This window comes from Anabrus simplex, chromosome 5 (assembly GCF_040414725.1).
Source record: "Anabrus simplex isolate iqAnaSimp1 chromosome 5, ASM4041472v1, whole genome shotgun sequence".
Taxonomy (NCBI): domain Eukaryota; kingdom Metazoa; phylum Arthropoda; class Insecta; order Orthoptera; family Tettigoniidae; genus Anabrus; species Anabrus simplex.
In genome coordinates, this window is record NC_090269.1 from 297,024,373 (window position 1) to 297,039,103 (window position 14,731).

The window sequence follows — 14,731 nt, forward strand, 5'->3', positions numbered from 1 at the left end:
CTGGCAAGGCTGGCGCTGACGCTGATGCAGAGTTATTTGATAAGATAATCAGCTATGTGGGGAACGATACAGAGAGCAACGTTATTGTAGCGGGTGATCTGAACTTGCCAAATGTTAACTGGGAAGGGAAAGTAAATGACAGAAAGCATGACCAACAAATGGTGAATAAGTTATTATGGGAAGGACAGCTGAATCAGAAAGTGATGGAACCAATTAGAGGGGAAAATATTCTAGGCGTGGTGCTGATAAAACCAGATGAGCTGTATAGGGAAACAGGAGTAATAGATGGTATAAGTGATCATGAAGCTGTTGTTGTCAAAGTTAAAAATAAATGTGTTAGAAAGGAACGTAGTAAACGTAGTACTATTAGGAAATACTATATGGCTGATAAGAGGGCAATGGGACATTTAAAAAATCAATTATGATCCATGGAAAATGGTAAATAAAAATATAAACAGCTTACGGGATGGGTTTAAAGCAATTAATGATGAGTGTAAAAACAGATATGTACGTTTAAAAGTGGTAAGGAATGGTAAGGACCTATTATATTTGTACCGGGAGGTAAACCTCTACGCCGCACATTTAAATCTTGCGCCTAAAAGAACTCCTCTTCTGGAGAAATAGTGAATTTGAAACTACACCTACTTCAACCATTACTCAGAAGATGTCACTACAGTAATTGGACGTAATTTTCTTATTTTGAAGTTTCACGTACTGTATGAAATTCTAAGTGTTTTGTTTACCAGTCATCAAAAAGTTTGGACTTTCTTCAACAGATGTCTCTGCTAAAAACTATGATCATGCACTCTGGTGCGATATGAAAGAACTTTTTTGAAGAAGTTTTGTATTCATAAGTTTCTCTTTACTAAATTTCGTTCATTCATTTTTGGGTTGGCAAAATTTATCCTTTCTTTCCGCCAGTTTTTAATTTAGCCAATCACGAATTTTTGTAATTAATTTTTCGCCTATCACAGGCTTCTTCTTCGATTTTGTGTGTAACTTTAAGGTAACCAATAAAGTGAGAGGGTGTGGTTTGATTATTCATGAAAGGTCTCGAACTTTCCCCGAGGGTTTATAAACTGCGGATTTCCACGTCTCTTGGCCAATTGATCGTAATCTAACTTAGTGTGTGTGTCAAGCAGGAGGCGTGAGGTGCCTCTTTCATCAGGCAGCAGTACTCCGACATGGTGTGGCCACTTAACGTCTTTATTTCTTACTATCTCTGCAGTTTAACCCGAGGGAGAGGTCCGAAACCTTAACTATGTAACCTAACTTTCTAAAAATGTAACTTCTGCCGGCTTATGTAACAACTTCATAAAATCTTTGACTGTAAATCGGGGATAGAGAGTGAGGCACCCTCTCGAGCTCCCCTTCATATTGGTTTGAGGTGACTACGTTTTGTAACTGGTTTTCTTACTTTCCGTAATGTCTTAAATTCTTTCTTATACGAATCACCTCCATAGTTTGGGAATAGCCCCTGTTTCATCGGCCTAGTGCCCTTTAGGTTTTAGAATTCACATCTAGGAGTGCAAGTATTCGCCTCCTTTCATTTTGTGTTCGGGCCATTTATTTAAATGTTATTTCTTTTACACGAAGGCCCTATAGGTTGGGTGCGAGATACCCCTGTGTCACTTTGTAAGCTGGGCCATGGAAGGCCAAAAAGGTGTAAGATATTTTTGGTGTTACCTTAAATTGGCTTGAAAACTGAGAGCCTGTTAGCTCTTTTTCAAAGTAAGATTACTGAATGCCTTTTGAAGGCTTGATATTGTGAGTTGGGCGCCAGCGCTCCAGGTATTAGGGGATTTCTGTCCTTGTGTAAAATTGTACTCTTTTGTAAAGTTGAGCTGAGAGCTCAGGAAATGTAAAGCGAGGGGCTGAGAGCCCTGATTATCAAACAGTCACTAAAGTTTGGGTTTTCTTGCTTTGTCTAAACATTGTCATGGTACCTGATATATATCATTGTTATCTCACTAAGTGAGAATTTTGTTAAATTGTTTTTTGAAAATGTAACCTTCCATTTCAGTTTAAATTCCTTCTTGACATAGTAGTTAGGCCCATTCACCCCGGCACCTGCTTTCACCTCTGCTGGTCCACGAGTATCCCCGTAACAAGTGGTAGCAGAGCGTGGTTGAATGGTCTCAATTAAGCCCCGTTTGACGGCTAAACATAGCATTCGGATAGAACTCTAAGAATTTTCTCACTCGCTGCAATTTTCCTTTCCTATTTTCTAAATTTGTAAGAAAAGCATTTAAAAATATCTTCTCCTTTCAAATACTGGACACTCAAATATAAAATAATTCACTATCTGAATTGATCCACAAAAGGACAAGTAGCCGTCAGTAACGCTATGTTTAATGGGTTCCAAATAAGATTTAAATTTTCTGTGACCAATTAAAAGCTTGAGAACTATTTCTCCAGTGTTCTTTTTCAGGCTGTATATTTGTTCAACTCATGATCTTTTCCTAAATTCCTCTTCATATTCATCAAACTGAATATCTACTTGCTCCACTAACCTTGTCCAAAGTGTCAAATGTTTTTGGCATGATGGAGATGCTGCGGTAGTTGTTGACATCTTTTCTGTCACGTTTCGTGTAATGTGAATCAGTGCTGATTTCTAATCGTCGAGTAATTTTTATTTCCCGGATCTTCTCCATTTGTATACTTAACATTTTGATTTTGATTTCCCCACCGCTTTTTAGGATCTCCGCTATTATCAACTCATCCCAGGCGACTCTGATGTTCATCCGATCGCGATTGTCTTTTTCTCCCTGATTCGGTGGGACTGAGTTTTTGTTTCTTTGACAGATATTCTTAAACACTTATACTTGGGTTCTCACAATTATGAAATGCCTCGAAGTGATGGGCAAGGATCTTAGATATTTTTTATTGCTTACTGCCAATTTTTCGTCTTCTCTCCTAAAGCTCAAACTTGGTGGCTGACAGAAAGCTATTATCATGAAATGCACAAATAACAAGTTTACTAAGTTTTTAAAATTATTAATTAATTTAACAGAGAATATAAACTTATTGAAATGGCTTGCTTTCGATGGATCTTTAAAGGCAGATTATAATGTTCTGTCTTCTTCTTTTCCAGTGCACTCACTGCCCAACTTGACGGTGCTCAGCCTGTCCGGCTGTAGCAAGATCACGGACGACGGGGTGGAACTTATCGCCGAGAACCTGCAGAAGTTGCGGAGTCTCGACTTGTCGTGGTGCCCGCGGATAACGGACGCAGCCCTCGAGTACATCGCGTGCGACCTCAACCAATTGGAAGAGCTCACGCTGGATAGGTAGGACTCCATTTTCATACAGTCAACTGTTCATCTTCTTCTTCTTCTTCTTCTTCTTCTTCTTCTTCTTCTTCTTCTTCTTCTTGTCGTGATAACATCTTCTAATCCATTCTTCTGGTAGGAATACAGACTAGAAAAGTTAGAGTAACCAAATTCAGTAAGTGTTCGAAGCCTTCGTATGATTGGAAGTTACTGACGGATTTCGTTAATTTAGGTACTAACGTGTGAAGCATATCCGCCACTGTACTGGGTGGGAGACGTATGGCGCCAGGGCAGAGGGGAACTGGGACAGCTGGTGCACAGTCAGCTTCGAGATTGTGCTCTGATTACACTCCTCTGATTTATACACAATACAGGGCAGTCACTTTCTAAATAAACCTACATTTCCGGATAATTTTTAATTTCGTATGGCTATTTCTAGCCGGGTGCAGCCCTTGTAAGGCAGACCCTCCGATGAAGGTGGGTGACATCTGCCATGTGTAGTTAAGTGCGTGTTATTGTGGTGGAGGATAGTTTTATGTGTGGTGTGTAAGTTGCAGGGATGTTGGGGACAGCACAAACACCCAGCCTCCGAGCCATTGGAATTAACCAATGAAGATTAAAATCCCCGTCCCGGCCGGGAATCGAGCCCTGGACCCTCTGAACCGAACGAGCCGGACCATTCCCGGATGAAGAGTGGTATTTAATCAGAAGTTTCAGTGTCGGTGTTGTGAGCGTGTAGACAAATTTTTATGCAAAATTAGCGGAACCGCTTTTCAATGGCACGTCGAAATTTAAGAAACGTGCTTTAAACCGATAGCGCAAACCAAGCTACTCAGGAATTGTACACTTTGAATGGATCTAAACGGAACAGAAAGTGAAGGGTTCGGAAGAAAGGTGAGTGCGCGAAGGCCGTTTAGTCGGGTATGAGTGCTTTCTGCCTTTCTGTTGTTCACATGTCCATCGATCATATGTCCAAGTAGCGTGACCACCAGAGAAGATCTCGCGGTGAATCCAAAAAGATACCGGTCACAAATGCAAATAGATAATAGAGGTACAGGTATATGTATGTTCAGGCCTCAGCCCAAAGGCTGGTTAGATCCTCAACAGCTCCACCATTAACTGTCATAGATCGCCTAAGCATCACTGAAGAGGCGTACGAGGGAAATGAGGAGTGAGGTAGTTCCTCATTGCTTTCCTCAATCTGCTAAGCCCACTGAAATATATGTGTCAGGCGACCCTATAATCAACATTTTCACACTATTCGTAGCAGGGACTAGTTGCATAATGTATGGCATTTTTGGCATCGCCCATACCTCAGTCACTTTCATATTGTCAAAGCCAAGTACAAAACTGAGACAGGTCAACGAAAGTAACAACATTGTTCTAGCTTGTACCAGAAGACATAGTGCACTGTAAACACTAGATCTTGCCAGCAAAAGCAAATAAAACGTCAGAAAATGGTGCAGCTAACGTGTAACCGAATGCATCTGCTACGGTCGATCGACCGGAATCGACTATGTATGTGGACGTTGAGGATGCTGTCCTGGAAGATGTTCATTACTTGTCTTAAACACTAATAGCCAAATGTGCATTTGAGACGCTAGGTGTTGTTTGACGTAACCAGTGGCACAGTCTACCAATTTATTTTTTTATTTTTCTCATCTTCAACTCGGTCAGCATATCTGTACTGATCATCTCTTTCGTGCGAGAAACTTAATGGGAGAGAGTAGTCATATCAAATTGATGTCATCCAAGAATGAAAAGGGCTGTCTCATATTGTCTTAACTTGCCAGGAGAAATATAGTAAGAGCTAAAATTGAAAGCATAAATATCATAAACGTGTTCGCAACGAATGAACATATACTGTTGTATAAGAATTCAGAGAGGAGTCTGAAAACCATTTTCAGAGGTCAACCGCAGAGATAATAACGATAAAAGTTATTTGCCTCCCTCTGCCTTGTCTGCCATCCGCCCTTTATAAACGACGTATTTTCTGTTTCTCATACTTTGGATTGCCATTATTTTCTTTCTAGGCGTGAGATATGTTTGTCATTCCTGCTAGCTTCCCACCATGGTGATTGAGTTCAGATTCCAATCAATGCAAACAATATTTTGCGAAATAGAAATTCACACTTATTCAGAGTGTGTATTACAAAAAAGTAGGTTATGTGACATGGGGCAAATTAATATGTTAACTTAAAATCCTGGAGTCATACTACCTTTCGGAGCTGCTCTCTGGAGTGACTCAAGCCTCATGAACCGTAAATGGATTATCGGACATATTTAGATATATAGAAACGAATATCCATCTATCACAGCTGAACTGGAAGGTTGATGGGATCATTCTCTCCCCCAGCAACCATATGGTGAGCTTTCAGTTTTGCGAGATGTAAACCCAAGTATTCATAATTAGCACTTCAGCCGAAAGAAGATTAGTTTTAAGGGTAATGAATACATCCTACATCAGAATAACCGTCGGAGTGTTGACTCTACGGTGTTTGAGTGTAGATTGAATGAAGGGGCAGTCGCATTTCTGAAAATTTTGGAGAGGGGAGGGAGGTCCTCGTCTCACTGAAATGCATAAAATAAACTTCAAGTTCTGTTATCAAAACAATGTTGGTAAAAATATGACAATAATATCCTTACAATAAACTGTTGAATCACTATGGGATGAAAAGGACTATCTCATACAGTGTAACTTGGGAAGAACGTATTAAGAGCTGAAATTGGAAACATTAATATCATAAATGTGTTCACAACGAATGAAGACAATACTACTGTATATTTAAGATACTAGAAGTGAAAGAGAAGTCTGAAAACCATCTTTAGGGGTCAACCGCTGAGTTATTAACAGTAAAATAGCTTTCTTCAAGTTTATCAGCGGCCGATGACCTAGCAGTTAGGCCCCTTTAAACAACAAACAGTTTTATCAGTACATATATGGCATTAGTGCATTGTTAATAAATTAACTTCTAGTATTTTATTGTATCGTATTGTATACTAGCCCACTTTACGTAATACCAGAAACCATTGTGGGATATGTGACGTTTTTTATTTTTACAAGTTGCTTTACATCACACTGACACAGATATGTCTTTTGGCGACGATTGGACAGGAAAGGGCTAGGAGTGCGAAGGAATTGGCCGTGGCCTTAATTAAAGTACAGCTCCAGCATTTGCCTGGGGTGAAAATGGGAAACTACGGAAAACCATCTTCAGGGCTGCCGACAGTGGGGTTCAAACCCACTATCTCCCGAATACTGGATACTGACTGCACTTAAGCGACTGCTGCAGCTATCGAGGTCGGTTGTTGCATAATTAGAATGCGATGTTCATGGGGCATCGAGAATAGATCCATTCACGTATTCTGTTTTCTCTCACGAGCACAAAAATGATAATATTTCCTTTTCAAATTTACATGGTTACCTTTAGATTCCTTCTTATTGGATAGTATTTGATCGCACAAAAGCTACGGTTTATCTCACTCTCGATCCATCCATGAGATTTATTTTTACTAAATCTCCTCCTTATAACACCCAAGTGGGAAGAAAATTGTGTAACTTAAGTTCCACGACAGGGCTCAGATGCTGCACCGTGCGGGCATCTGACAGCCCATAGTAGCTATCCCGATCGCGGGTTAAAATCGAGTTTTGAGGCAGATTACTATTCGACGCTAAACCAAACTTCTTCGGTTCTGACGACTAAAAACCTTATTATTTACAAATCATGTGTTACGAGGAAAGAATGAGTGTATGCACAGCCCATTTCAGTATCTGGAACATTCAGAAATAAATGCTAAGTGGAGCCACCATGGATTGTAAAGCAACAGTGGTTGAATCGATCGTCCTCTTCGGTACAATAATTTTAAGTGCCAGTAGTGTACCTATAAGTACTCAAAAGCCTATTTACTTGACGGCTAAGTTTAATTTTCTTTTAGTTCCGGTATTCTTCTTTTCCTGGAATCACCGAACTCGATAGCTGCAGTCGCTTAAGTGCGGGCAGTATCCAGTATTCGGGAGATAGTAGGTTCGAACCCCACTGTCGGCAGCCCTGAAAATGGTTTTCCGTGGTTTCCCATTTTCACACCAGGCAAATGCTGGGGCTGTACCTTAATTAAGGCCACGGCCACTTCCTTCCCACTCCTAGCCTTTTCCTGTCCCATCGTCGCCGTAAGACCTATCTGTGTCGGTGCGACGTAAAACAACTAGCAAAAAAAAAAAATTCCTGGAATCCAGTTGTATTGATTACAATCAAAGACTGATTCATATAATATAATGATAAATACATAATGATAAAGTGAAACACCAAGACTAAGAGCTGTAATCACAATCCAATTCATTCTACGGATTAGGGACATGCCAAGATACAAATGATTACAATTACAGACCTATAGATGCACGGTGACTGTGGAACTTCAGTACGGCGTAGCGCCACCACGCGCTGCAATCAGAGCCGCTAGACGTCGTGGCATGGAATCAAAGAACGCCTGAATATGCTGCTAGGAAATACTCTGCCACGCGGTTTGTACGCGCGTCCACAAATCATCCATCAACAGTGGCTGCAGGAGGACTTGACCGAACAATTTGCCGACCGACCGTATCCCAGACATGTTCGATGGAGACATGTCAGGCGAACGGGCAGGCCAGGGAAGCAATGATACCCGTCGCTTTTCGAAGAAGGCTTGCACATTCCTCACCACATGCGGCCGGGCATTGTTCTACTGGAATATAGCGTGTGGAACGGCCTGCAGGAGGAGCAGTGCCTTGGGCTGTAAAACCTCCCGGGTGTAGCGGCAGCTGTTCAGATTGCTCTCAAGACGTAGGAGTTGAGATCGCATGTTAAAGGCAATGGCGCCCCAAACCTGGCGTTTGTCCGCTATGCCGCTCAACAGTACAGTCTGGCCGATTGCGTTCACCACGGCGGCATCTAACGCGTATGCGGCCATCACTCTAGGACAAGTTTAAGCGAGACTCGTCCGAAACACTACATTTTGCCACTCAGCACGCCGGTGTCAGTGTTCTCGTGCCCATGGTAGTCTGCGGCGTTGGTGGTTGCTGGTCAATGGAAGCCGACGCAGTGCCATGAATGCCACCAGTCCCGTCCTCAGAAGATGGCGTCGAACCGTCGATGCAGACATGTCCACGCTCGCTGCAGTGCTCCAACGTCGACCTAACACTGTGGACAAAGCTCTTCTGTCCGTTACGGCCAAGCGGACAAGATGGCGGTCATCTCGCGCTATGGTCACATTGTGTCATCCAGTACTCTGCCAGCGCTGTGTACGGCCTTCTTCTCTCCACTGGTTCCACATACGCCTCGCTGTTGAAGCAGCATACCCTGCGCGAACCGCAATGTCACGGAACGAGAGATCCACCTCCCGAAGCCCAATCATTCTGCCCCGTTCGAATGCACTCACATGCTGAAATTCCACCCTGTGATGTCGAAAAAGCATAGTGGCACTTGGGTACACGTTTCCACTTCGTATGACGTCTCCGCACCGACTGGGCCACGAAGGGCGTGTAAATGAATGACTTCCAAGGATTCGCAAGCCTAATACCGTCGGGGTCAGACGGGGTAGACCATTGCTTCTCCAAACAGCAGTGTAATTATTTGTAATAACTTGCTTATTTGTAGAGGCAAGGTGAATGTTTTCATTGGACTTCATGGCATAATATAAAATTCCTCATATTATCTGCTTCCCAAGTTTCTGTTTCGTTTTCAATCATCCAAGCAATATGATATATATGCCAGTTTCCGTATTCTTCTTTTCCTGGAATCCAGCTATAGATCTGTTATCCGTAAGGCTGAATGCATGTTATAAGGCTATTCGATCCTGGCATGTCGGTTTCATGGACTGACAAACATCGGTAACTACTTCAGTGGAAGGAGAAATGCATTAAATAATGTTACCATCAAATTAATAACTATCCACAACAATGAGACCAGAATATCAGATTGATATAAACGTACTCATTAAAGACATAATCTTTGTTTTCAACAACAACAACAACAACAACAACAACAACAATGTTCTGTATATGCACCAGTCTGCTCCCCATTGCTTCGTGAGGAAGTCAATCTAGATAATTGACAGTGATATAACTTTAGTTGGTGGAGAATGAAGGATATAATTTAGAAGTCCCTCAAAGTCACCCATGCACAAGAATACTATTTAGTTTTATGGATTTTTAAGTGTTTTGTGCGTGACTCATTCGAGTCAATAAAGCTTAATGCAATATTTCATATTGATACGGTTTTGGGTTCTCGGAGTCTTTAAAACTAAAATCGCTACCCAGAGAGGTAGCGTGATATACTATCAGCTAACTTAATTGAACTACTATTTAGACGTATTTACAAGTTCACTCGCGTTCGAGGTTACCAGATCACAGTTTTCACGAATGTGGTGGAACTCGCCACGTCATACTCCTGTGTTCTCCAGCATGGCCCACCCCAGCTCAGTGTCATTCCCAGAGCAGTTTGTTTTACAACCTCCACACGTAGCGTAATGAACACCGCCTTATTAACTACTGGCATACTCCTGAATAACTCGTCACTGAGTCGCGACCGTCTCGCAACTCATTTGCAGGTGACTCAACACTGACTCACTATCGTCGGCTCTGCTCTTTATACACGCCAGCGGAAGATTATCTGTCAGTTTCCACTTCCAGATCATTCTGAGTGCCTTCTGCATTGTTAGCCGATTTCCGCAAGATGTCCTCGGTAAGGTAGACGGAAAGCAGACCAGGGGTAGAACAGCAATGAGATGGTTGTATTAGATTATATGCTTCAGCAGGAAATCATTACAGATTTCTATCAGAGAAACGGAAGATCGAATGAAATGGAGATACATAATCAGGTTATACAACTATGAGAATAACCGTCAAACGATCCAAAGTAAGCTCGTTCTTCACGGCTAATTTGAATACGGCACGCTTTGTGCCCCAATCTTTTTATATCTTGGGTTGACTGAATGTTTCAACTACAGGACACTGCAAAATCGATCGACCATTGCCGGGCTGAGTAGCTCATGTGGTAGAGCGCTGACCTCCTGAATTCAAGTTGGCGGGTTCGATTCCGGTTCAAATACGCCAGCCACGTGTCGGTCGATAATCTGAGGGACGAAATTCCAGGACTTCGGCGACTTGTAAAAGTAGTTAGTGGTATTATTATTATTATTATTATTATTATTATTATTATTATTATTATTATTATGCTAGTTGCTTCACGTCGCACCGACACAGATAGGTCTTATGGCCACGATGAGATAGGAAAGGGCTAGGAGTGGGGAAGAAGCAGCCGTGGCCTTAATTAAGGTACAGGCCCAGCATGTTCCTGGTGTGAAAATGGGAAACCACGGAAAACCATCTTCAGGGCTGCCGACAGTGGGGTTTGAACCCACTATCTGCCGGATGCAAGCTCACAGCTGCGCTCCCCTAACCGTACGGCCAACTCGCCCGGTATTATTATTGAAAATCCACAGCCTGTTTCCAGTCATATGACCGGGTCAGGAATGGAATGAATGAAGCCCCCTTCTAGCGGCGAGGATGGGAATTGTGCCGGCTGTCGAAGCCTGTCGCACTCCTTTGGGGCAATGATTAACGAATGATTAATGACATAAAATGAGATTGGAGAGTGTTGCTGGAATGAAAGATGACAGGGAAAATCGGAGTGCCCAGAGAAAAACCTGTCCCGCCTCTCCTTTGTCCAGTACAAATCTCACATGGAGTGACCGAGATTTTAACCACGGAACCCAGCGGTGAGAGACCGGCGCGCTGCCGCCTGAGCCACGGTGGCTTCCCGGTGGTATTATTATCACTATTATTATTATTATTATTAAAATCGACCATCCAAGCATGTTTGGCAGTACAGTCTGTTATGTACCACATCTCTGTCTGTCAAGATATTCCTGCCTAAACATAACTTTATTGTTATTATTGATGTTGTTATTAGTGGCTGCCTGGCGGAGGCGGTAAAGGCGTTCTCGGTTCGCCTAGAAGGACGTGGGTTTGAATCCCCGTCAGGAAGTCGTAAAATGTAAGAAACGAGATTTCCACTTCCGGAGGTGCATATGGCCCTGAGGTTCACACAGCCTACACCAAAAATGAGTACCGGGTTAATTCCACGGGGGGAAAGACGGCCGGTCGTAGAGCTAACAACTCTACCCCATCAAGTGCCGAGGTTAACAATGGTGGAAGCCTTTACCTCCCACCCCTCCAAGGGCCTTCATGGCCTGTACGGAGTTGACTTTGCTTTTCTTTGTTATTGTTATTATCATAATTAGCATTTATTGATGCCTTTGCTGGCGATACGTAGTGTTTACAGTGCAGTACGTCTTCTGGCATGGGCTAGAATAAATTTGTTACTTTCATTGGCCTGTCTCAGTCTCATCCTTGGCTTTGACAATATGAAAGTGACTAAGGTATGAGCGATTCTCGTAATACCGTTCCTTATCAGCCAGTCCCCGTTATGAATAGTGTGAAAATATCGCTCATAGAGTTGGTTGGTGCATCAGTGGGCTCGGCAGACTGATATGTAATAGCAACCTCTAGCTCAGTGAAGAAAGCAACGGGAAACTACCTCACTCCTCATTTTCCTAGTATGCCTCTTCAGCGACACCTAGGCTATCTATGACAGCTGTTGGTGGAGCTTTAGAGGATCAGACCAGCCTTCGGGCTGAATACCCAACATACAACATACATTATTTATTTAACATTAGAAAATGTGATGCGGACACATTCATATTCCCGTCGAGAGCCCAGGACGGTGCTGATTCGGATCTGCTTGGTATAAAGACGAACTTGGCGCATAATTTTATGTACGCTTTATTATTTTGAAAGAATGAATACCCAGTTTTAAAAGTCATTTTGGTGCAATGTCTTCCAAGCCTTGTTTATTAAATGTCAGTTCGTGTGTGTGTGTGTGTGTCCGTAAGAGTGAAGTATTCCGTTCATACATCAAGTTACCGAGAATTAATATGTGTCATTACTGAACACCTACGCGCTCTCTTCGTGCAGTGTTTATGTTACGATATTAAGCTGACGACGTTGTTTAGACAGCCTTCACAGCCTGCCTGTCCAATAATGTCCAGCTGCCTCTGTATCGAGAAAGATGAACCACGGAACACATTTATCTAGCTGTCTCCAGCTTGTCGCCACTCGAGCTACGAACAATCGATAAATACCAAAGAAGTTGTTATCCTATTTCTGACCAGCGAGGGGAATGGTCCCTCTACAGTGGACACGTGTACAAATAAGAGTTCTCTAATCCCGAAGGGAAGATATATTATTGTTTCCCTGTTGATTCCATTCACTTCTCTCTGGAGATTTACACATTCCCTTTATTAGGCCATTTCCCACGGTGGAGCTTTTTCTGAGACTGAGAAAGTTTGGAATTACATTTAGAACTATGAGTTTAACTATTTCATGATTAAAATAAATCATATATTGAGATAGTTCAGACACAGATATGTCTTATGGCGACGATGGGATAGGAAAGGCCTAGGAATTGGAAGGAAGCGGCCGTGGCCTTAATTAAGGCACAGCCCCGGCATCTTTGACATTTTAGTGAAACATAAATCTTACCTTAGAAATGTGACTCGCTAGGCGCTAGATGAAGGTGATCCAGCCATGGGCCCCTTCATTTACAATGTGTATATTTTCTGGGGATGCATCCTTTCATAATTACATATCTTCATCACATTTTTTAATTTCATAAAAGTCACTGCAGCTGTATTCAGTTAAATCTGATTTATCGAGCGAGTTGCCTACGAGGTTCCGGTCTTGTAGGAGTAATCTTGAATTTGGGAGATTTAGGCAGTCGGCAGCTCTAAAGATGGTTTCCTACACCAGGCAAATTCTGGTTTTTTTACGTTAATTATTAAGATTACAGCCGCTCCCTTCCCAGCCCTAGGCCTTTCCTTTCCTTCTTTGCGAAAAAAACTGAATGTGTTAGTGCGGTTGTAAACAGCTGGCAAGAAAAAGTCTCTAAAACCCGATGGACAATGAGGTGCTGGGGGGTGGTGGTGAGCAATGGTAGAATGGTTGGTAGATTGACTGTTGGCAAGGGATGAGCTCTGGGAAGGGAGACCAGGCATCACAGACTGAACCTCGATATCGCCGTGGATGGTGAAGCGACATCTAGCTGGATTGTCGGACTCTAACAGCTTGTTGGTGTGCTTCTCCCCCATCCCCCACGTGGCTGCAAGGAACCGGCCGCCGATACCCAAGATCCAAGACTCCGTTACTATCCACGACATCCTTCCGGAAGGAGTCATAGCAAAGCAATCGAAGGCACCGAACACCGCGCCTGGGCCTGGCGCTATTACTTATTCCAACTAGCGTTAGGTAAGTGTTTCAGTTAAATTTGGCGGTGAGAAAATATACATTACATCCATTCAAAATCAGCGAGTCCTTAATGTCTGAAGATATGCCCTGTTTCTCACTCTCAGTTCCCCCCCCTCTCTCTCTCTCTCTCTCTCTCTCTCTCTCTCTCTCTCTCTCTGAGTGCTATGTCGTGGTTTGAATCATATCTGTCAAATAGATAACAAAGAGCCATGTTTTTTGACGGACGATCCTCTAGCTGAGAATCAGTAAACTGTGGCGTACCACAAGGATCAGTGCTCGGTCCTTTAGGTTTTTCTATTTATATTAATGACATATCTGTGGTCTTTAAAAGCAGTACCTTTCACATGTATGCTGATGACTCACAAGCTTACTTCCACTTTATTCCCACTAACGCATCTTCTTGTATAATATAATTCATTTTAACTATGACATCTCTCGATTGATCGAATGGAGTGCAAATCATAAATAAATCATTAAATGTGGCTAAGAACCTGCTTATTTTCATAGGTTACACAAAACTCCTGAAAACTGTTGATCTCAAATCTCTCCCAGCAATAAAATTTCTAGATACAGATATCCATTACAGTGACACCGTTAACAATCTACGTCTAATTTTCGACAGAACCTTATCCTGCTCTGATCATACGTCAAATGTAATCGGAAAAGTTGTGTCATTCATGCATATTTTGAAACGCAACGTATCATGTTCACCACCTTTCATGCGAAAACTACTTGTTCAAAGCCTTATATTCCCAATAATTGACAATGGTTCAGTAGTATACGACGACTTATCTGAAACTTCGAACATAAACCTACAGAGGGCATGTGTTCGTTACGTGACAAATGTCAGGCGTAATGAACACATAACACATACATCTACAATGGTTGGAACTCCATGAACGTCGGAAAATCTCAGTAGCTCTTGCTACTCACAAAATTCTCAAACTGAAGTCCCCATCCTACCTTTATAATGCATTTAAACCTATGGAGTCGGTACACAAGAGAGATAATAGGTTTACGAAAATTACCCTTCAAATTCCCCATCATCGTAACACTAAATTTAACAAATCCTTTGTTTTGCACTGCATCACGTATCTTTAATGTCTTTAATATTCACCGT

At 42.3% G+C, this 14,731-nt stretch overlaps 1 protein-coding gene across 1 annotated transcript in view; it reads left to right on the plus strand.

Moving 5' to 3' along the window:
- Nucleotides 1-14,731, plus strand: part of LOC136874502 (F-box/LRR-repeat protein 16) — a 1,254,627-nt gene that overhangs the window by 1,135,474 nt on the left and 104,422 nt on the right. The window contains exon 3 of the mRNA XM_068227625.1: nt 3,095-3,290. Within this exon, the coding sequence (XP_068083726.1) occupies nt 3,095-3,290 (196 nt within the window). The remainder of the gene's footprint in view (nt 1-3,094; nt 3,291-14,731) is intronic.